Raw genomic sequence first — 23,357 nt, 5'->3', positions numbered from 1 at the left:
TAATAACCAGTGGTCAGAGTTTATAGAACATTAACTAATAACCAGTGGTCAGAGTTTATAGAACATTAACTAATAACCAGTGGTCAGAGTTTATAGGACATTAACTAATAACCAGTGGTCAGAGTTTATAGGACATTAACTAATAACCAGTGGTCAGAGTTTATAGAACATTAACGAATATAACTAATAACCAGTGGTCAGAGTTTATAGAACATTAACTAATAACCAGTGGTCAGAGTTTATAGAACATTAACTAATAACCAGTGGTCAGAGTTTATAGAACATTAACTAATAACCAGTGGTCAGAGTTTATAGAACATTAACTAATAACCAGTGGTCAGAGTTTATAGAACATTAACTAATAACCAGTGGTCAGAGTTTATAGAACATTAACTAATAACCAGTGGTCAGAGTTTATAGAACATTAACTAATATAACTAATAACCAGTGGTCAGAGTTTATAGGACATTAACTAATAACCAGTGGTCAGAGTTTATAGAACATTAACTAATAGAACTAATAACCAGTGGTCAGAGTTTATAGGACATTAACTAATAACCAGTGGTCAGCGTTTATAGAACATTAACTAATAACCAGTGGTCAGAGTTTATAGAACATTAACTAATAACCAGTGGTCAGAGTTTATAGGACATTAACTAATATAACTAATAACCAGTGGTCAGAGTTTATAGGACATTAACTAATAACCAGTGGTCAGAGTTTATAGAACATTAACTAATATAACTAATAACCAGTGGTCAGAGTTTATAGGACATTAACTAATAACCAGTGGTCAGAGTTTATAGGACATTAACTAATAACCAGTGGTCAGAGTTTATAGGACATTAACTAATAACCAGTGGTCAGAGTTTATAGAACATTAACTAATAACCAGTGGTCAGAGTTTATAGGACATTAACTAATAACCAGTGGTCAGAGTTTATAGAACATTAACTAATAGAACTAATAACCAGTGGTCAGAGTTTATAGGACATTAACTAATAACCAGTGGTCAGAGTTTATAGAACATTAACTAATAACCAGTGGTCAGAGTTTATAGGACATTAACTAATAACCAGTGGTCAGAGTTTATAGAACATTAACTAATAACCAGTGGTCAGAGTTTATAGAACATTAACTAATAACCAGTGGTCAGAGTTTATAGGACATTAACTAATAACCAGTGGTCAGAGTTTATAGAACATTAACTAATATAACTAATAACCAGTGGTCAGAGTTTATAGAACATTAACTAATAACCAGTGGTCAGAGTTTATAGGACATTAACTAATAACCAGTGGTCAGAGTTTATAGAACATTAACTAATAGAACTAATAACCAGTGGTCAGAGTTTATAGGACATTAACTAATAACCAGTGGTCAGAGTTTATAGGACATTAACTAATAACCAGTGGTCAGAGTTTATAGAACATTAACTAATAACCAGTGGTCAGAGTTTATAGGACATTAACTAATAACCAGTGGTCAGAGTTTATAGGACATTAACTAATAACCAGTGGTCAGAGTTTATAGAACATTAACTAATAACCAGTGGTCAGAGTTTATAGGACATTAACTAATAACCAGTGGTCAGAGTTTATAGAACATTAACTAATAACCAGTGGTCAGAGTTTATAGAACATTAACTAATAACCAGTGGTCAGAGTTTATAGAACATTAACTAATAACCAGTGGTCAGAGTTTATAGGACATTAACTAATAACCAGTGGTCAGAGTTTATAGAACATTAACTAATAACCAGTGGTCAGAGTTTATAGGACATTAACTAATAACCAGTGGTCAGAGTTTATAGGACATTAACTAATAACCAGTGGTCAGAGTTTATAGAACATTAACTAATAACCAGTGGTCAGAGTTTATAGAACATTAACTAATAACCAGTGGTCAGAGTTTATAGAACATTAACTAATAACCAGTGGTCAGAGTTTATAGAACATTAACTAATAACCAGTGGTCAGAGTTTATAGGACATTAACTAATAACCAGTGGTCAGAGTTTATAGAACATTAACTAATAACCAGTGGTCAGAGTTTATAGAACATTAACTAATAACCAGTGGTCAGAGTTTATAGAACATTAACTAATAACCAGTGGTCAGAGTTTATAGAACATTAACTAATAACCAGTGGTCAGAGTTTATAGGACATTAACTAATAACCAGTGGTCAGAGTTTATAGGACATTAACTAATAACCAGTGGTCAGAGTTTATAGAACATTAACTAATAACCAGTGGTCAGAGTTTATAGAACATTAACTAATAACCAGTGGTCAGAGTTTATAGAACATTAACTAATAACCAGTGGTCAGAGTTTATAGGACATTAACTAATAACCAGTGGTCAGAGTTTATAGAACATTAACTAATATAACTAATAACCAGTGGTCAGAGTTTATAGGACATTAACTAATAACCAGTGGTCAGAGTTTATAGAACATTAACTAATAACCAGTGGTCAGAGTTTATAGAACATTAACTAATATAACTAATAACCAGTGGTCAGAGTTTATAGGACATTAACTAATAACCAGTGGTCAGAGTTTATAGAACATTAACTAATAACCAGTGGTCAGAGTTTATAGAACATTAACTAATATAACTAATAACCAGTGGTCAGAGTTTATAGGACATTAACTAATAACCAGTGGTCAGAGTTTATATAACATTAACTAATAGAGCTAATAACCAGTGGTCAGAGTTTATAGAACATTAACTAATAACCAGTGGTCAGAGTTTATAGAACATTAACTAATATAACTAATAACCAGTGGTCAGAGTTTATAGGACATTAACTAATAACCAGTGGTCAGAGTTTATATAACATTAACTAATAGAGCTAATAACCGGTGGCCACAGTTCACAGATGTTATATATATATATATTTTTTTTAAATTTCACCAGGTAGGCCAGTTGAGAACAAGTTCTCATTTACAACTGCGATCTGGCCAAGACAAAGCAAAGCAGTGCGACAAACGACAACACAGAGTTACACATAGGATAAACAAAAGTACAGTCGATAACACAATAGAAACATCTATATACAGTATCATCTACACAAACATATCAGCCCGTCTCACCTAAAAACTATATAATATACACTGCTCAAAAAAATAAAGGGAACACTAAAATAACACCTCCTAGATCTGAATGAATGAAATATTCTTATTAAATACTTTTTTCTTTACATAGTTGAATGTGCTGACAACAAAATCACACAAAAATTATCAATGGAAATCAAATTTATCAACCCATGGAGGTCTGGATTTGGAGTCACACTCAAAATTAAAGTGGAAAACCACACTACAGGCTGATCCAACTTTGATGTAATGTCCTTAAAACAAGTCAAAATAAGGCTCAGTAGTGTGTGTGGCCTTCATGTGCCTGTATGACCTCACTACAACACCTGGGCATGCTCCTGATGAGGTGGCGGATGGTCTCCTGAGGGATCTCCTCCCAGACCTGGACTAAAGCATCCGCCAACTCCTGGACAGTCTGTGGTGCAACGTGGCGTTGGTGGATGGAGCGAGACATGATGTCCCAGATGTGCTCAATTAGATTCAGGTCTGGGGAACGGGCGGGCCAGTCCATAGCATCAATGCCTTCCTCTTGCAGGAACTGCTGACACACTCCAGCCACATGAGGTCTAGCATTGTCTTGCATTAGGAGGAACCCAGGGCCAACCGCACCAGTATATGGTCTCACAAGGGGTCTGAGGATCTCATCTCAGTACCTAACCCCTACAACCGCATCGACAGCCGCATCATTGAGACGGCCCACCAGAACGGAGAGGACAAGATCAGCCTGTCCACCCTGGGCCGCGTCTACACTATCGACTTCAACTCTATTCAACTCTCCCCCAAAGAAATGCCACCCCACACCATGACTGACCCACCGCCAAACCGGTCATGCTGGAGGATGTTGCAGGCAGCAGAACGTTCTCCACGGTGTCTCCAGACTCTGTCACGTCTGTCACATGCTCAGTGTGAACCTGCTTTCATCTGTGAAGAGCACATGGTGCAAGTGGCGAATTTGCCAATCTTGGTGTTCTCTGGCAAATGCCAAACGTCCTGCACGGTGTTGGGCTGTAAGCACAACCCCCACCTGTGGACGTCGGGCCCTCATACCACCCTCATGGAGTTTGTTTCTGACCGTTTGAGCAGACACATGCACATTTGTGGCCTGCTGGAGGTCATTTTGCAGGGCTCTGTCAGTGCTCCTCCTGCTCCACTTTGCACAAAGGAGGAGGTAGCGGTCCTGCTGCTGGGTTGTTGCCCTCCTACAGTCACCTCCACATCTCTTGATGTACTTGCCTGTCTCCTGGTAGCGCCTCCATGCTATGGACACTACGCTGACAGACACAGCAAACCTTCTTGCCACAGCTCGCATTGATGTGCCATCCTGGATGAGCTGCATTACCTGAGCCACTTGTGTGGGTTGTAGACTCTGTCTCATGCTACCACTAGAGTGAAAGCACCGCCAGCATTCAAAAGTGACCAAAACATCAGCCAGGAAGCATAGGAACTGAGAAGTGGTCTGTGGTCCCCACCTGCAGAACCACTCCTTTATTGGTGGTGTCTTGCTAAATGCCTATAATTTCCACCTGTTGTCTATTCCATTTGCACAATAGCATGTGAAATGTATTGTCAATCAGTGTTGCTTCCTAAGTGGACAGTTTGATTTCACAGAAGTGTGATTGACTTGGAGTTACATTGTGTTGTTTAAGTGTTCCCTTTATTTTTTGGAGCAGTGTATATTGTTATGTTATATGGTTTAAGGTCAGACAGACTGATATGATTGTATGATGCATTTACACTGCTGATCAAACGTTCTAGAACACCTACTCATTCCAGGGTTCTTCTTTATTTTTATTTTATTCTATTCTTACTCACAGTTGTGACTGCTTCGCCTGGCATATTGTTGTCTCTACCTTCTTGCCATTTCCAAATCAAATCAAATTTTATTTGTCACATACACATGGTTAGCAGATGTTAATGCGAGTGTAGCGAAATGCTTGTGCTTCTAGTTCCGACAATGCAGTAATAACCAACAAGTAATCTAACTAACAATTCCAAAACTACTGTCTTGTACACAGTGTAAGGGGATAAAGAATATGTACATAAGGATATATGAATGAGTGATGGTACAGAGCAGCATAGGCAGATACAGTCTTATATTCAGTAGTTCTTCTCGACTGTATGTAATAAAACCTAAGATGACCTGGGGTACTAATGTAAGAAATAACACGTAAAAAAACAAAACACTGCATAGTTTCCTAGGAACGCGAAGCGAGGCGGCCATCTCTGTCGGCGCCGGATTTGTGCTGTTGTCTGTGCCCAATAATGTTTGTACCATGTTTTGTGCTGCTGTGTTGTCATCTTAGGTCTCTCTTTATTTAGTGGTGTCTCTCTTGTCGTGATGTGTGTTTACTCCTATATTTTTATTTAATTTATTTTTAATCTCAGCCCCCCATCCCCGCAGGAGGCCGTTATTGTAAATAAGAATTTGTTGTTAACTGACTTGCCTAGTTACATACAGATTGAAATATATTTATATATGTTTTATTTATTAATGTCAGTCTGTCTTACCTTAACTAAAAACCATATAACAACTATACATGTAAAGCTTCAAATAATGTTGTTTTTTTTATATTAATTTTCATGGGATGTTGAAGTGTAGAAACTGATCAAAGCACTACAGAAAAATATATATATATTTGGAAATGTTTAATTAAGGGAGATTATGTTACGTCTAGTCTGTGTGACCAGGCTGTAAACCGAGGTAGTTGATGTATTTTTTTACTATGTTACGTCTAGTCTGTGAGACCAGGCTGTAAACCGAGGTAGTTGATGTATTTTTTTACTATGTTACGTCTAGTCTGTGAGACCAGGCTGTAAACCGAGGTAGTTGTGATCAATATGATGAACCCGTTTTCACAACATTTAAGAACCTGGTGATAGAAAACAGTGTGAATGTAATAATGACAATGGACTGACTCAGGAGTAATTTAGCGAACTGGTAGTGTTTTCATTTGACTTAGAAAGAGTAGGACCAATAAGGACAATGGACTGACTCAGGAGTAATTTAGCGAACTGGTAGCGTTTTCATTTGACTTAGAAAGAGTAGGACCACATCAATGTCAATATATTGTAGCAATATACCTGAGAACACAGCGTTTAAGTCAGTCAGTACTCTCAAGTCAGACTGAGACATTCCCTTGACGTCCGGGCAATCCAATCTTTTTTCCACCAATAAATGCAAAAGGACAGCTGAAAGATGCTCTCTACCCTAAACTTTATTTATTGTTTGGAGAGACGGGGTTCCATCCTCCCAGGTAGATGGGCTGGTGTAGGATCATTTAGGGCCAAAGTAGTGGGATGGTGTAGGATCCTATAGGGCCAAAGTAGTGGGATGGTGTAGGATCATTTAGGGTTAAAGTAGTGGGATGGTGTAGGATCCTTTAGGGTTAAAGTAGTGGGATGGTGTAGGATCCTTTAGGGTTAAAGTAGTGGGATGATGTAAGATCCTTTAGGGTTAAAGTAGTGGGATGGTGTAGGATCCTTTAGGGTTAAAGTAGTGGGATGGTGTAGGATCCTTTAGGGTTAAAGTAGTGGGATGGTGTAGGATCCTATAGGGTTAAAGTAGTGGGATGGTGTTGGATCCTTTAGGGTTAAAGTAGTGGGATGGGATGGTGTAGGATCCTATAGGGTTAAAGTAGTGGGATGGTGTAGGATCATATAGGGCCAAAGTAGTGGGCTAGTGTAGGATCCTTCAGGGCCAAAGTAGTGGGATGATGTAAGATCCTTTAGGGCCAAAGTAGTGGGATGGTGTAGGATCCTATAGGGCCAAAGTAGTGGGCTGGGATGGTGTAGGATCCTTTAGGGTTAAAGTAGTGGGATGGTGTAGGATCATATAGGGCCAAAGTAGTGGGCTGGTGTATGATCCTTCAGGGCCAAAGTAGTGGGATGGTGTAGGATCCTATAGGGGGGAGTGACCAAAATGTGCAAAATCACACTCTGACCTGCAAAAGGCAGCGATACAGCTTCTTCATGTGAAAAGTCACTCTGAACTAGCCAGTCAGAGAACCTGAGGGGGACCAAGAGGCATGGAGAGGCAGCCTTTAGTTACTATGCCCCCAGCCTTTAGTAACTATACCCCCAGACTCTGAACTAGCCTGCCAGAGAACCTGAGGGGGGCCAAGAGGCATGGAGAGGCAGTCTTTAGTTACTATACCCCCAGACTCTGAACTAGCCAGTCAGAGAACCTGAGGGGGACCGAAACTGTGGACATATTTAAGATATTTTAATAACACACCTTTTCAGCTTTGCTTTTCCTTTAAATTAGTTAAGTTTTTATTGTTACTCTTTGGCTTTTTGATCCTCTGTTTGTTGTGCAGTAAATATTTCTGGGTTTTTTTCTCATTCTGTTGCATTCCATGTCTGAAATGTGCTGTATAATAAATATTGATTTGATAGTGAGAGCGCGACTTTTCCCTTTAGTTCAACAACTGCAGTGGGTGTTTCTGTTTTAAGACAGTAAGTTACTTACTGGGGTTAATCAGATCTCCAGTATCCTCCTCTTCTTCCAATATGACAGTTATCTCTCCCTCCTCCTTCACTCCAAAAACGGGAGCCTCCTCTTTCTCTTCTTTCACTGCAACATCCTCATCCTCTAATTTTGTTTCAGTGACATCCTCCTCTTCCTTCTCCTCTTTCACAACAACGTTCAGCCACAGACCCTCTTTCTCCGTCCAGCAGACCTCCTCTTCTTTATCAGGAGAGTAGCTCAGTGAACTCATGGTCGGGGACGTTAGCTAACAGTTAGCTATCTAGGCTAGTGAACTTAACCAGACAGCTACGTTCGCTGACTAATAACAACAATGTAAATATTAAATGTAATGGGATAACTAGCTAGACGACATAAGTGAGTTTAAAACACAGTGGCTAATATACACTAACGAGTCTAAAGAGCTTCAATGTTTCAGCTAGCAAGCTACCGAGGTGGCTGACCATTATCATTTAACTATAAAAGAACATGGCTGACTAGTTGCCTTATCAATAGTTACTACAGCCACAATGTCAACATTGGCCATCGTAAAAAATATATATATAAAAAATTAATAAAAAACATGACATGTTTTTGTCTTCATTTAAGGTTAGACACAAGGTTAGGTTTAAACATCTGATTTTAATAAGAGAAGTTGTAGAATTGAGAATTGGGCGAGGTTTAACCATAATTATGACTTTGTGACTTGGGTAACTAGTGACGACCGACTTGCTGTTGTTGTTTAAAGAAGAGTCCAGTTCACCTCCACGTCACATTCTGGCAGACTGGCCTGAAAGACTCACCGCGCCCTCTGCTGACTGGAGGGGGAAACGCAGTTGAGGGAATGTTTTATTTTATTTTCTGACTACAAGTTAAAACAATTTCAACGATTGGTTTTATTTTATTTCCAATAATAATGTTATATCACATTATATGAAAGGAACCTCAAAGTTCGTATTAATCATTTGAAACATTTAGGCTGTATCTGCTAAATATCATCCTATATTCCTCTCTGTCTCTCTTTGACCCTCTCTATCCATCTCTCTCTCTTTGACCCTCTCTCATAAGGAGAGGGAGAGGAGGGTCATATAATGTTATTCTTGAAAATTATTAACTTTTTGTCTGAAATAAAAATAAAATTAAAAAAAATCCCTCAACTGCGTTACAAACTCGTCAGCAGATGGCGACGTGGATCTTTCATGGAAGTCTGCCACAGTCTGACGTGGTAGCAAAGATTGTTATAACTAAACCAAGATAGACCACAACCCGTCGTTTCAAACCGGAACAAATTATTAAATAGTGGGCAGAACAAGCAAGGAGGTGGGCAGAGCCAAACACAAGCAACCAAGATCCTATTGGCCCGTTCTAGCGTACATGCGCATGTTTCCGTTACGGAACGCCGACTCTATGAAGAGCGTGTGCGTAACAACCCAATTCTCTATTGCACTCCTTCTAAACAACAACAACAATTTTGTTTAAAAACGTTGACAAAGGGTAACGTCTATAAAACTTATTCCACGATGTTTCATCGATTAGAAAATTAGCATATTGTCGACCACAATCCATCTCGTTCCATATTTTCCCACTGCCGACCACATCAATTCAATTCAATTAAAGGGGCTTTATTGGCATGGGAAAAATATTGTAAAAAAAAAATCTCGAACCCTCGACCTTCAAGCCCGAAGTCCAGGGCGCCATCGATTGTCCCGTAAAAGCTTGCTCCAGCGGCAGAGTCGATATCCGCGCTTGTAAAGCCAGGGTCGTTTCAATATGTTAACATTGCCAAAGCAAGTGAAGTAGATTATATACATAGATTATATACACAAGTGACATAAACAATAAAAATGAACAGTAAACATTACACGCACAGAATTTCTAAAATAATAAAAAACATTACACTATTTTGTAGTGAGTGGAAACGCCAAGCGGATGCTTCATATTTATACATCCGGTGAATGATCTGTCTCATTGCTCTTTGGTGATAGTGGAAGGACCGCTTCTTACCACAGTCATAAAGTCATAATTATGGCAAACCCCTATCCATTTATATAACTTCTCTTCTTAAAATCTGATTTTTAAACCTAACCTTAATCACACTGCTAAGATTATGCCTAACCCTAATCTTAAATGAAGAACAAAAAGTAGATTTCTGTTTTCATAAATGTTTTGCCAATGTTGACATTGTGGCTGTGGTAACGAGTGACAAGCCAAAGAGTCAGCCATGTTCTTTTATAGTTAAATGATAATGGTCAGCCACCTCGGTAGCTTGCTAGCTGAAACATCGAAGCTCTTTAGACTCGTTCATGTATATTATCCGCTGTGTTTTAAACTCACTTCTGTCGTCTAGCTAGTTATCCCATTTAATTTCATATGTACTTTGTTGTTATTAGTCAGCTATAGTAGCTGGCTGGTTACGTTAGCATTAGCCTAGCTAGCTAACATCTCCGACCATGACTTCACTGAGCTACTCTCCTCCTGACAAAGAAGAGGAGGTCTGCTGGACGGAGAAAGAGGGTCTGTGGCTGAACGTTGTCGTAAAAGAGGAGAAGGAAGAGGAGGATGTCACAGTAACAAAAGTAGAGGATGAGGATGTTGCAGTGAAAGAAGAGAAAGAGGAGGATCCCGTTTTTGGAGTGAAGGAGGAGGGAGAGATAACTGTCATATTGGAAGAAGAAGAGGAGGATACTGGACATCTGATTAACCCCAGTAAGTAACTTACTGTCTAACAACAGAAACACCCACTGCAGTTGTTGAACTAAAGGGAAAAGTCGCGCTCTCACTATCAAAATGGCCATATCTCTGAACCCTTATTCAAGTTCATGTGACTTTTCGTCAGACTAGATGTTGTTTTGCCTCCTGACTTGAGTCGGAGGGCAGTTTTGTGTATTTTGGTCTGACAAAATGTAAAATTGCACCACCATCTTACCCTGTACACTATCTAACCCTGTACCTATACACTATCTAACCCTGTACCTATACACTCTACTATCTAACCCTGTACCTATGCACTCTACTATCTAACCCTGTACCTATACACTCTCTAACCCTGTACCTATACACTCTACTATCTAACTCTGTACCTATGCACTCCACTATCTAACCCTGTACCTATACACTATCTAACCCTGCACCTATCCACTATCCCCCAAAACCCACCAGCCCATCCCACTACTCTGGCCCTAAAGGATCCTACACCAGGCCATCCCACTACTCTGGCCCTAAAGGATCCTACACCAGGCCGTTGACCTGGGAGATGTAACGTAGTAAATGTACATCCGGAACACTCTAATTATACTGAAAAATATATATAAACGCAACATTCTACAATGACCTTTGATATATATTCAATGAGCTGGTATATGGGATCAGAGAGCTCCCATGGTGTTCTTACTACTTTTCATAACATACATAGAGATGCCGCAAGTTGTTGGTAATGGAAATTACGTTAAAGGTCATGGAGATGTCATGAAATTCCAACTGTCAAAATGTGTATGAAACCTGACAATTTGACTACAGGTATTTACAAAAAAAAAGTTGCTAAAAATATTCACATTTATTAAAATACTCCAAATAAATAGTTTAAATGGGTATTGGAGCGGCAGGTAGCCTAGTTTTTTAAAATTTATTATTTTTTAAATCCTTCTCCCAAAATGATTTACATTTATTCAAAAGCTCTTCTTCTATCAAATGTTGCTTCTTCTTTCTTTTGTTTCTGTCCCCCTGCGTGTAGTAACCCCATCTTTACATTCTGTCCCCCCTGCGTGTAGTAACCCCATCTTTACATTCTGTCCCCCCTGCGTGTAGTAACCCCATCTTTACATTCTGTTCCCCTGCGTGTAGTAACCCCATCTTTACATTCTGTCCCCCTGTGTGTAGTAACCCCATCTTTACATTCTGTCCCCCTGCGTGTAGTAACCCCATCTTTACATTCTGTCCCCCTGCGTGTAGTAACCCCATCTTTACATTCTGTCCCCCCTGCGTGTAGTAACCCCATCTTTGCATTCTGTCCCCCCTGCGTGTAGTAACCCCATCTTTGCATTCTGTCCCCCTGCGTGTAGTAACCCCATCTTTACATTCTGTCCCCCTGCGTGTAGTAACCCCATCTTTACATTCTGTCCCCCTGCGTGTAGTAACCCCATCTTTACATTCTGTCCCCCTGCGTGTAGTAACCCCATCTTTACATCCTGTCCCCCTGCGTGTAGTAACCCCATCTTTACATTCTGTCCCCCCTGCGTGTAGTAACCCCATCTTTACATTCTGTCCCCCTGCGTGTAGTAACCCCATCTTTACATTCTGTCCCCCCTGCGTGTAGTAACCCCATCTTTACATTCTGTCCCCCTGCGTGTAGTAACCCCATCTTTACATTCTGTCCCCCTGCGTGTAGTAACCCCATCTTTACATTCTGTCCCCCTGCGTGTAGTAACCCCATCTTTACATCCTGTCCCCCTGCGTGTAGTAACCCCATCTTTACATTCTGTCCCCCTGCGTGTAGTAACCCCGTCTTAATGGCATTAGATCTTTTACATTCTGTAAAAGTGGAGAAGAAATGAGAAACACATCAATTCTGAATCTGACAATAAAAGGCCACTCTAAAATCTGCAGTTTTGTCACACAACACAATGCCACAGATGTATCTAGTTTTGAGGGAGCGTGCAATTGGCATGCTGACTGCAGGAATTTCCACCACAGCTGTTGCCCGAGAGTTGAATGTTCATTTCTCTACAATAAGCCGCCTCCAACATCAGTTTAGAGAATTTGGTGTTGAATATTTATGACTGTCATTAAGCCCTTTTCTGAGGAGACTCATTCGGATTGGCTGGGCATGGCTCCCCAGTGGGTTGACCTTTGCCCTCCCATTCTTTCGGCCCTGCCCAGTCATGTAAAATCCATAGGTCAGGGCCTAATTCATTTATTTCAATTGACTGATTTCCTTATGGCATGTTGTGTTTATATTTTGTTCAGTAAATGTAGTAGCTATCTAGCTAAGTGGTTAGCTTCTTCCAAAATCAAGCGTTGCTTGGTAACAGCAGAGAAACCTCTCCTGGATCAAGAGCCCTGCTGTCTAATATTTGTTTTGTGCAGCAAACTATGAGTATAATTGTTTTTGTTACTTCTATAACTCTATGATCTGGGATATCTGGCCTCCAAATAGTTTAGTTACTTGTATAACTCTATGAACTGGGATATCTGTCCTCCAAATAGTTTAGTTACTTACATAACTCTATGAGCTGGGATATCTGTCCTCCAAATAGTTTAGTTACTTATATAACTCTATGATCTGGGATATCTGTCCTCCAAATAGTTTAGTTACTTATATAACTCTATGAGCTGGGATATCTGACCTCCAAATAGTTTAGTTACTTATATAACTTTAGGATCTGGGATATCTGGCCTGGTCTTAAGACTATTGTTAAATTAATTTGTACACAACATCATTGGCATCACCTTTCAGCTAAAATAAACAGTGGATATCTGCTGTTTGTGGGCCTTTAACCGTCTGTCTGACTTTCTTGTTCACACAGGAGAGAGACGTAACTATTGTGGATCCTCTAGAGAGCCTCAACAACATCATGAAGCAGAGAAGAGACTCTCCACATCAGAACACCTCAAGAATCCCCAACGGAAACCCACAGGGAAGAAACTTCATCGCTGCTCTGACTGTGGGAAGAGTTACTCCAGATCAGATTCACTTAAAGTACACCAGAAAATTCACACTGGCGATAAATCTCACCGCTGCTCTGACTGTGGGAAGAGTTACTCCAGATCAGATTCCCTCAAAGTACACCAGAGAATACACACGGCAGAGAAAACGTATAGCTGTGATCAATGTGGGAAGAGTTTTACTTCACCTAGCCAGCTGACTATACACCAGAGAACACACACAGGAGAAAAACCTTTCCGCTGCTCTGACTGTGGGAAGAGTTTTGTTATCGCAGGAAATTTAAAATCACACCAGAGAACACACACAGGAGAGAAGCCTTATAACTGTAATCAATGTGGGAAGAATTTTGCTTACTCAAGCAGCCTGATAGCACATTTAAAAACACACACATGAGAGAATCTACTGCGTTGAATGTGGGGGAGACCTTTTCAAAATCATCTACATTACAATCACACCAGAGAATTCACACAGGACAGAAATCTTATAGTATTTTAATGATGTCACAATGTAGAATGTTGTAACATTATAGTAGGAGTATCTTAATGATGTCACAATGTAGAATCCTAAACGTTTGTCCCCCTGTTCTATTGATTTCAGCATAATATGGATATTAGGGGAAAAATCCAGGCTCTGAATTGAAAGAGTACTATTTATGTGATTTAACAAAAAGTGATTAACAAAAGAAAGAGTTGCGTTACACTTACCATGTTACGTTGGTGACCCACTTGAATCAAAATGCAACACTTCAAAATGTAGCTAGCTGTTTTCTACAAATTGTCTTCTAACTAATGATGTACACATTATTCCCAGATTCTGTGTGATATTTGATTTGAGTGATGCCAAGTAAGTGTTGCATTTCTCTTCGTTCTGGGGACTCCTAAATTTAAATGCATCACTCCAAAATGTAGCTGACGGTCTTCTGCAGGTTGTCCTCTAACCAGTGAGGTAAAAGATATCTCCCATTTCCATGTGTTTTTTTTGTTGTGTCAGTTTCAACAGAAACCTACAACCTGATTTTTATCCGATCGATGTCCGTAATTTATTGCCACTTTGTTAAAAGTGTTTTTGGTGCTCGTTTAAAAAATAATTCAAGGAATATGATTATTATTGTGTTTGTGTAAATAGCACATTTTATGTTTAGGTTTTGAATATATCAAACTGTTCCTGCATATTGGTGATTGATTTGGACGCGTTAAAACTGTGTTTTCACTTTGGGGATTTCCCCCCTAGCGACGTTGGAAGAAAGACCGAAGTTCAATCTACGTTTTTTTTTTTTTTTTTTTTTAAGTATTAAAGACTTATTTTTTTTCAACGTTTTTAACTTTAAGTTAATTATTGCCAATACATATTAACAAAGGGGTATTTCATCATATTTACATTTCATATAACATTTTAGTAATCATAATTATTTACGCAACCAACTGACAATTTGTTTTACTATCATATTGTTTTACTAAAATAAAACGAGATTATATTTCCGGTTGGATATTTGGTTTTGATATTTCATATTACATAAATGTAATTTAACATTTCGTAATCATAATTATTTACGCAACTAACTTACAATTTATTTTTGTATAATTATATTGTTTACTAACAATGTCGTAAATCAAGCTTATAGTTTGTGCCAGGAGTCAATACAACCTATTCTTACTATTTTAATCAATGGTCTTTTCCTTAGAATGATCATTAGTCTTTCAGTTTTTATTGTTATTCTTTAGTTTTTTTGTCCTCATGATTGTTGTACATATTTCAGTTTTTATTTTTTTATTTTTTTTAATGATTTTTTTTTATTTGAAGCGCATTGATTTGCTTCCATGTCTAAAATGTGCATAAATATGTGTGTAAATAAAGCTTGATTCGATTTGAATCAACAGACTTTTTGCCAAACCAATGAACAAATATGTGTAAAAGCAACACATCTTGGTCCATCTTAGTATGAAAACACTCAATTCTGTTTCTATGTCTAAAATTGTGCATGGTATGTAAATGTATCACTTTCAATCAATCCAGTGCATTTTTCAAAGGATTCAACTACTGAAACAAACACATGGATCAAACAGATCAATCCCACTTTTCCAGCCTGCTGAAGGCGTGGTGGAGTGGTAAACACCACCCCCGGCTCTACCAGGGGCTTCAGGTGGTCTCCCACAGCTCTGCTTATGTCATGTTCTGTGGCCTTGCTGTTCTATTTCTTGACTGCCCCTGCAACACAGAAAGAAACACATTTAGTCATATTATATAAAACACTCAAGGTAATGGATATGGAGCATCTACAGCCTCAGTTACACCTGGCACCTCAATGTGACTTCTGTCATCTGATCACTCCAAGCTGCATTAGGTTCAGCACAGAAAGAAACACATTTAGTCATATTATACTGAACAAATAGAAACGCAACATGTAAAGTGTTGGTCCCATGTTTCATGAGCTGAAATAAAAGATCCCAGAAACTTTCCATACGAACAAAAAGCTTCTCTCAAATTTTGTGCACAAATTTGTTTACATTCCTGTTGGTGAGCATTTCTCCTTTACAAAGACAATCCATCCACCTGACGGGTGTGGCATATCAAGAAGCTGATTAAACAGCATGATCATTACAAAGGTGCACCTTGTGCTGGGGACAATAAAAGGACACTATGCCACAGATGTCTCAAGTTTTGAGGGGTTGTACAATTGGCATGCTGACTGTAGGAATGTCCACCAGAGCTGTTGTCAGAGAATTTAATGTTCATGTCTCTCTGCCGCCTCCAACTTCGTTTTAGAGAATTTGGCAGTACGTCCAACTGGCCTCACAACCACAGACCACTTGCATTGCGTCGTGTGGTATATTCTAGAGTTCATCCATGATGTCATAATGACAGTCCGTCGTGTGGGCAAGCAGTTGTGAGCAGAGTGCCCCATGGTGGCGGTGGGGTTATGGTATGTTCAGGCTTAAGCTAAGGACAACGAACACAATTGCATATTATCGATGGCAATTTGAATGCACAGAGATACCGTGACTAGATCCTGATGGTGGTCACACCAGATACTGACTGGTTTTCTGATCCACAACCCTACTTTTTCTTTAGGTATCTGTGACCAACAGATGCATATCCGTATTCCCAGTCATGTGAAACCCATAGATTAGGGCCTAATGTGAATGAATGCATGTATTTTAATTGGCTGATTTCCTTCTATGAACTGTAACTCAGTAAAATCTTTGAAATTGTTGCATGTTGCATTTTATATTTTTGTTCAGATGTATTTTTGTTTGTTTGACCTGTTTTTGTTTTGGTATTTATTTGTATTTCTGTATTCTTCTTCTTTGTATTTCTGTATTCTTCTTCTTTGTATTTCTGTATTCTTCTTTGTATTTCTGTATTCTTCTTCTTTGTATTTCTGTATTCTTCTTCGTTGTAATTTGTATTTCTATTGCAAGATAAATCAATGTTGGAGTTTACATAAACTGGCCATAAATGGATGTTGCATGAGTTTTTTTATTTGATTTATTTGGGGCTTCTTCTAACCCAATGCTTTCTACTACAGATAATAATAGGATTCGGTATCTTTAGGCCTACAGAATAAACTGTCTGTCAGATTTCCAGTCTTCAAGAATAGGAAGTATTTGTATTTATTATGGATCCCCATTAGTTCCTGTCAAGTCAGCAGCTACTCTACCTGGGGTTTATTATGGATCTCCATTAGTTCCTGTCAAGTCAACAGCTACTCTTCCTGGGGTTTATTATGGATCCCCATTAGTTCCTGTCAAGGCAGCAGCTACTCTTCCTGAGGTTTATTATGGATCCCCATTAGTTCCTGCCAAGGCAGCAACTACTCTTCCTGGGGTTTATTATGGATCCCCATTAGTTCCTGTCAAGGCAGCAGCTACTCTTCCTGAGGTTTATTATGGATCCCCATTAGTTCCTGTCAAGGCAGCAGCTACTCTTCCTGAGGTTTATTATGGATCCCCATTAGTTCCTGCCAAGGCAGCAGCTACTCTTCCTGGGGTTTATTATGGATCCCCATTAGTTCCTGCCAAGGCAGCAGCTACTCTTCCTGGGGTTTATTATGGATCCCCATTAGTTCCTGTCAAGGCAGCAGCTAGTCTTCCTGGGGTTTATTATGGATCCCCATTAGTTCCTGCCAAGGCAGCAGCTACTCTTCCTGGGGTTTATTATGGATCCCCATTAGTTCCTGTCAAGGCAGCAGCTACTCTACCTGGAGTTTATTATGGATACCCATTAGTTCCTGCCAAGGCAGCAACTACTCTTCCTGAGGTTTATTATGGATCCCCAATCGTTCCTGCCAAGGCAGTAGCTACTCTTCCTGGGGTTTATTATGGATTCCCATTAGTTCCTGCCAAGGCAGTAGCTACTCTTCCTGGGGTTTATTATGGATTCCCATTAGTTCCTGCCAAAGCAGCAGCTACTCTTCCTGGGGTTTATTATGGATCCCCATTAGTTCCTGCCAAGGCAGCAGCTACTCTTCCTGGGGTTAAATATTGGTCCCCATTAGTTCCTGCCAAGGCAGTAGCTACTCTTCCTGGGGTTTATTATGGATCCCCATTAGTTCCTGCCAAGGCAGCAGCTACTCTTCCTGGGGTTTATTATGGATCCCCATTAGTTCCTGCCAAGGCAGCAGCTACTCTTCCTGGGGTTTATTATGGATCCCCATTAGTTCCTGCCAAGGAAACAGCTACTCTTCCTGGGATTTATTATGGATCCCTATTAGTTCCTGCCAAGGCAGCAACTACTCTTCCTGAGGTTTATTATGGATCCCCATTAGTTCCTGCCAAGGCAGCAACTACTCTTCCTGAGGTTTATTATGGATCCCCATTAGTTCCTGCCAAGGCAGCAGCTACTCTTCCTGAGGTTTATTATGGATCCCCATTAGTTCCTGCCAAGGCAGCAGCTACTCTTCCTGGGGTTTATTATGGATCCCCATTAGTTCCTGCCAAGGCAGCAACTACTCTTCCTGGGGCTTATTATGGATCCCCATTAGTTCCTGCCAAGGCAGCAACTACTCTTCCTGGGGTTTATTATGGATCCCTATTAGTTCCTGCCAAGGCAACAGCTACTCTTCTTGAGGTTTATTATGGATCCCCATTAGTTCCTGCCAAGGCAACAGCTACTCTTCCTGAGGTTTATTATGGATCCCTATTAGTTCCTGCTAAGGCAGCAACTCCTCTTCCTGAGGTTCAGTAAAACTAAGGGAGTTATACAATTTTAAAATATTACAATACATTCACAACAGATTTCACAACACAGGCCCCTAATCCACTACCACAGTGCTAAATCCATGTGTACTTGTGTGTTCAGTGCTTATGTTATTCTGTGTGTGTATGCATGTGTCTTGTGATTGTGTTGCTTCACAGCCCCTGCTGTTCCATACGAGGTATTTTTATCTGTTTTTTTAAATCTGATTCTACTGATTGCCTCAGTTACCTGATTTGGAATAGAGTTCCATGTAGTCATGTCTCTATGTAGTACTGTGGAATAGAGTTCCAAGTCGCACATTGACTCTGTACTAGTACCCCCTGTATATAGCCTCCACGTTGACTCTGTACCGTAATACCCTGTATATAGCCTCCACATTGACTCTGTACCGGTACCACACTCAGTTCAAAAGATGATGTTTTCCCTTTGTATCCCCTACTGAGGATCACCCCGCCCAGGCTGATGTCCCTTAACTTTAATACCATATAAGCTCATAATTAATAGTTGCTAATACAAAGATGTCTCTGCTAGGCGGAGTTCAGTTTATTGTTATTGGCAGTTAGTTTCCCAATCCTTCTTCCTCTTATTGCTGTCATGTGCTAGGCAGAAGTGAGAGGAACATAGTTTAAACAGGAATTGAAAGTATAGTTCCAACACACAGACCTCTGACTTTTGTACAGTTGACCTCTTCATGCACTTTACAAGGTGTCTACCACTGATTCTTCATCTCAAAGCTAAAGCAAAACATTCATCATTGTACTTTTGTCACGCCCTGACCTTAGTTATCTTTGTTTTCTTTATATTTTGGTTAGGTCAGGGTGTGACTAGGGTGGGTATGCTCGTTTTTGTATTGTCTAGGGTTTTTGTATGTCTAGGGTTGTTGTATGTCTAGGGTTGTTGTATGTCTAGGGGTTTTGTATGTCTAGGGGTTTTGTAGGTCTAGGTGTTTTGTAGGTCTAGGCAATATGCATGTCTATGGTGGCCTGATATGGTTCCCAATCAGAGGCACCTGTATGTCATTGTCTCTGATTGTGGATCATATTTAGGTAGTAATTTTTCCTTTTGTGTTCGTGGGTTCTTGTCTATGTGTAGTTGCCTGTCAGCACTAATTTGTATAGCGTCACAGTTTGTTATTTTGTTTAAGTGTTCATTCGTTAAATAACTAAGAATGTACGCTTACCACGCTGCGCCTTGGTCCAATCATTATGACGGACGTGACAACTTTTGTAATTACAGGTGTTCGTATGGGACTCCCAATCACAGCCGGTTGTGATACAGCCTGTGCTGTAAGTGCCAGCTGTGCTGCCCTGTTCTGAGCCAATTGTACTTTTCCTAAGTCCCCTCTTCATGGCACCTGACCACACGACTGAACAGTAGTCCAGGTGGGACAAAACTAGGGCCTGTAGGACCTGCCTTGTTGATAGTGTTGTTTAAGAAGGTAGAAACGAGGGCCTGTAGGACCTGCCTTGTTGATAGTGTTGTTTAAGAAGGTAGAAACGAGGGCCTGCAGGACCTGCCTTGTTGATAGTGTTGTTTAAGAAGGTAGAAACTAGGGCCTGTAGGACCTGCCTTGTTGATAGTGTTGTTAAGAAGGTAGAAACTAAGGCCTGTAGGACCTGCCTTGTTGATAGTGTTGTTTAAGAAGGTAGAAACTAGGGCCTGTAGGACCTGCCTTGTTGATAGTGTTGTTTAAGAAGGTAGAAACGAGGGCCTGTAGGACCTGCCTTGTTGATAGTGTTGTTTAAGAAGGTAGAAACTAGGGCCTGTAGGACCTGCCTTGTTGATAGTGATGTTTAAGAAGGTAGAAACTAAGGCCTGTAGGACCTGCCTTGTTGATAGTGTTGTTTAAGAAGGTAGAAACTAAGGCCTGTAGGACCTGCCTTGTTGATAGTGTTGTTTAAGAAGGTAGAAACTAGGGCCTGTAGGACCTGCCTTGTTGATAGTGTTGTTTAAGAAGGTAGAAACTAGGGCCTGTAGGACCTGCCTTGTTGATAGTGTTGTTTAAGAAGGTAGAAACTAGGACCTGCCTTGTTGATAGTGTTGTTAAGAAGGTAGAAACTAGGGCCTGTAGGACCTGCCTTGTTGATAGTGTTGTTAAGAAGGTAGAAACTAGGGCCTGTAGGACCTGCCTTGTTGATAGTGTTGTTTAAGAAGGTAGAAACTAGGGCCTGTAGGACCTGCCTTGTTGATAGTGTTGTTTAAGAAGGTAGAAACGAGGGCCTGTAGGACCTGTCTTGTTGATAGTGTTGTTTAAGAAGGTAGAAACTAGGGCCTGTAGGACCTGCCTTGTTGATAGTGTTGTTTAAGAAGGTAGAAACTAGGGCCTGTAGGACCTGTCTTGTTGATAGTGTTGTTTAAGAAGGTAGAAACTAGGGCCTGTAGGACCTGCCTTGTTGATAGTGTTGTTTAAGAAGGTAGAAACTAGGGCCTGTAGGACCTGCCTTGTTGATAGTGTTGTTAAGAAGGTAGAAACTAGGTCCTGTAGGACCTGCCTTGTTGATAGTGTTGTTAAGAAGGTAGAAACTAGGGCCTGTAGGACCTGCCTTGTTGATAGTGTTGTTTAAGAAGGTAGAAACTAGAGCCTGTAGGACCTGCCTTGTTGATAGTGCTGTTAAGAAGGCAGAGCAGTGCTTTATTATGGACAGACTTCTCCCCATCTTAGCTACTGTTGTGTCAATATGTTTTCACCATGACAGTTAACAACAATCTAAGGGTTACTCCAAGCAGTTTAGTCACCTCAACTTGCTCAATTTCCAAATGATTCATTACAAGATTTACCTGAGGTTTAGGCTTTAGTGAATGATATGTCCCAAATACAATGATTTTAGTTTTTTAAACATTTAGGAGTATAAATTAGCCAAATGGTTTTACCTAGTTAAATGGTTTTACCTAAGGTTTTACCAAGTCAAATGGTTTTACCTGAGGTTTTACCTAAGTCAAATGGTTTTACCTAAGGTTTTACCTAAGTCTAATGGTTTTACCTAAGGTTTTACCAAGTCAAAAACGAAGGCTGTTTTAGCACGTCATGTAAATACATGTTACCGTGGAAACGATATCAACTCCTGCAGGTTGAATGCTCTGGCTTCAGTCAGCTCAGCTGTCCTACAACACAATATTCTATAACGGGCTAGTTTTGTCTTTTCGCTTCACCAGAGAGATGGAAGAGGAAGTGAGACATCCCACTCCCTCATTTCTTGTCTGTTTCAATGAAAAGTCAATGAACTTTGTAGACCATACCCAGCTGCTATCGCATTGGTGTCTATGGGAGAGCCACTCCCTTAAGTAGACAATGGTAAACGGCCTGAGTGAGCTATCTTCATTTATCCACTAGTTTTATGTTGAGATATGTGGATCAATAGGCTGTAAGGCACATAGACTATACTAATATATTATATGCCACAGGACTATATAGTATAGTAATATATACAGTACAAGTCAAAAGTTTGGACACGCCTACTCATTCAAGGGTTTTTCTTTATTTTTACTATGTTCTACATTGTAGAATAATAGTGAAGACATCAAAACTATGAAATAACACATATGGAATAATGTAGGAAACAAAGCAAAAGTGTTAAACAAATCAAAATATATTTTAGATTCTTCAAAGTAGCCACCCTTTGCCTTGATGACAGCTTTACACACTTTGATCGTGTTAGGATATATATATTTTTATTTATTTATTTATTTTAATAATTGTATTTTGTCTCTATTTTATCTCTAGGACCCTCTGGGTGACAAATCGGAGCAGGATTACTAAATGATCAAAATCTAGAAAAGAGCCGTTAAATTCTACAACCACCTAAAAGGAAGCGATTCCCAAACCTTCCATAACGAAGCCATCACCTACAGAGTGATGAACCTGGAGAAGAGCCCCCTAAGCAAGCTGGTCCTGGGGCTCTGATCACAAACACAAACACACCCCACAGAGCCCCAGGACAGCAGCACAATTAGACCCAACCAAATCATGAGAAAACAAAAAGATAATTACTTGACATATTGGAAAAAATTAACAAAAAACTGAGAAAACTAGAATGCTATTTGGCCCTAAACAGAGAGTACACAGAGGCAGAATACCTGACCACTGTGACTGACCCAAACTTAAGGAAATCTTGTACAGACTCAGTGAGCATAGCCTTGCTATCAAGAAAGGCCGCCGAAGGCAGACATGGCTCTCAAGAGAAGATAGGCTATGTGCACACTGCTCAAAAAATGAGGTGGAAACTGAGCTGCACTTCCTAACCTCCTGCCAAATGTATGACCATATTAGAGACACATATTTCCATCAGATTACACAGATCCACAAAGAATTCCAAAAACAAATCCAATTTTGAAAAACTTGCATATCTATTGGGTGAAATACCAGTGTGACATCACAGCAGCAAGATGTGTGACCTGTTGCCACGAGAACAGGACAACCAGTGAAGAACAAACACCATTGTAAATACAACCTGTTTATGTTAATTTATTTTCCATTTTGCACTTTAACTATTTGCACATCGTTACAACACTGGATATAGACATAATATGACATTTGAAATGTCTTTATTCTTTTGGAACTTCTGTGAGTGTAATGTTTGATATTCATTTGTAATTGTTTATTTCACTTTTGTTTATTATCTACTTCACTTGCTTTGGCAATATGTTTCGCATGCCAATAAAGCCCCTTAAATTTAAATTGAGATGGTCAAACAGAGAGGGAGAGAAAAGGTCAAAGATAGAAAAAGAGAGAGGGGGTCAGAGAGTGAGAAATGAAAATTAAATAAAACCAATCGTTGAAATTGTTTTAACTTGTAGTCAGAAAATAAAATAAAACATTCCCTCAACTGCGTTTCCCCCTCCAGTCAGCAGAGGGCGCGGTGAGTCTTTCAGGCCAGTCTGCCAGAATGTGACGTGGTGGTGAACTGGACTCTTCTTTAAACAACAACAGCTAGTCGGTCG

The 23,357-nt window shown here is 39.7% G+C and overlaps 2 protein-coding genes across 3 annotated transcripts in view; one reads left to right on the top strand and one right to left on the bottom strand.

Annotated features, from left to right (window-relative positions):
• Positions 1-8,096, bottom strand: part of LOC110506851 (uncharacterized) — a 28,009-nt gene extending 19,913 nt beyond the window's left edge. Inside the window, exon 1 of the mRNA XM_090194558.1 lies at positions 7,565-8,096. Coding sequence (XP_090050684.1) covers positions 7,565-7,814 — 250 coding nt within the window. The 5' untranslated portion in view covers positions 7,815-8,096. The remainder of the gene's footprint in view (positions 1-7,564) is intronic.
• A 1,432-nt stretch (positions 8,097-9,528) lies between these two features.
• LOC110500808 (uncharacterized) lies at positions 9,529-15,113 on the top strand. 2 transcript variants are annotated; one of them, XR_016485550.1, is made up of 2 exons: positions 9,529-10,267; positions 13,084-15,113. XR_016485550.1 is itself a non-coding variant. In XM_090194708.1 (2 exons), exons 1-2 carry the CDS (start codon positions 10,012-10,014, stop codon positions 10,804-10,806), a joined length of 342 nt encoding a protein of 113 aa, XP_090050834.1. In that variant the 5' UTR covers positions 9,544-10,011; the 3' UTR covers positions 10,807-10,844. The 2 variants fall into 2 exon arrangements, 1 of the variants encoding a protein (XP_090050834.1); XM_090194708.1 differs by lacking the exon at positions 13,084-15,113 and adding an exon at positions 10,721-10,844 and having other exon boundaries at positions 9,544-10,267.
• The last annotated feature ends 8,244 nt before the right edge of the window (positions 15,114-23,357 follow it).

Source organism: Oncorhynchus mykiss, chromosome 13, assembly GCF_057628025.1.
Source record: "Oncorhynchus mykiss isolate SJ-2025 chromosome 13, ASM5762802v1, whole genome shotgun sequence".
In the NCBI taxonomy this organism is placed as follows: domain Eukaryota; kingdom Metazoa; phylum Chordata; class Actinopteri; order Salmoniformes; family Salmonidae; genus Oncorhynchus; species Oncorhynchus mykiss.
This window is presented reverse-complemented; position numbering and strand designations above follow the sequence as displayed.

What these genes read in the sequence shown, in the direction of transcription:
- LOC110500808 (XM_090194708.1), top strand. Translation starts at nt 10,012, where the DNA reads ATGACTTCACTGAGCTACTCTCCTCCTGACAAAGAAGAGGAGGTCTGC. An exon ending in TGGACATCTGATTAACCCCA is followed by an intron (nt 10,268 to 10,720) that starts GTAAGTAACTTA and finishes AAAACCCACCAG; the next exon opens with CCCATCCCACTACTCTGGCC.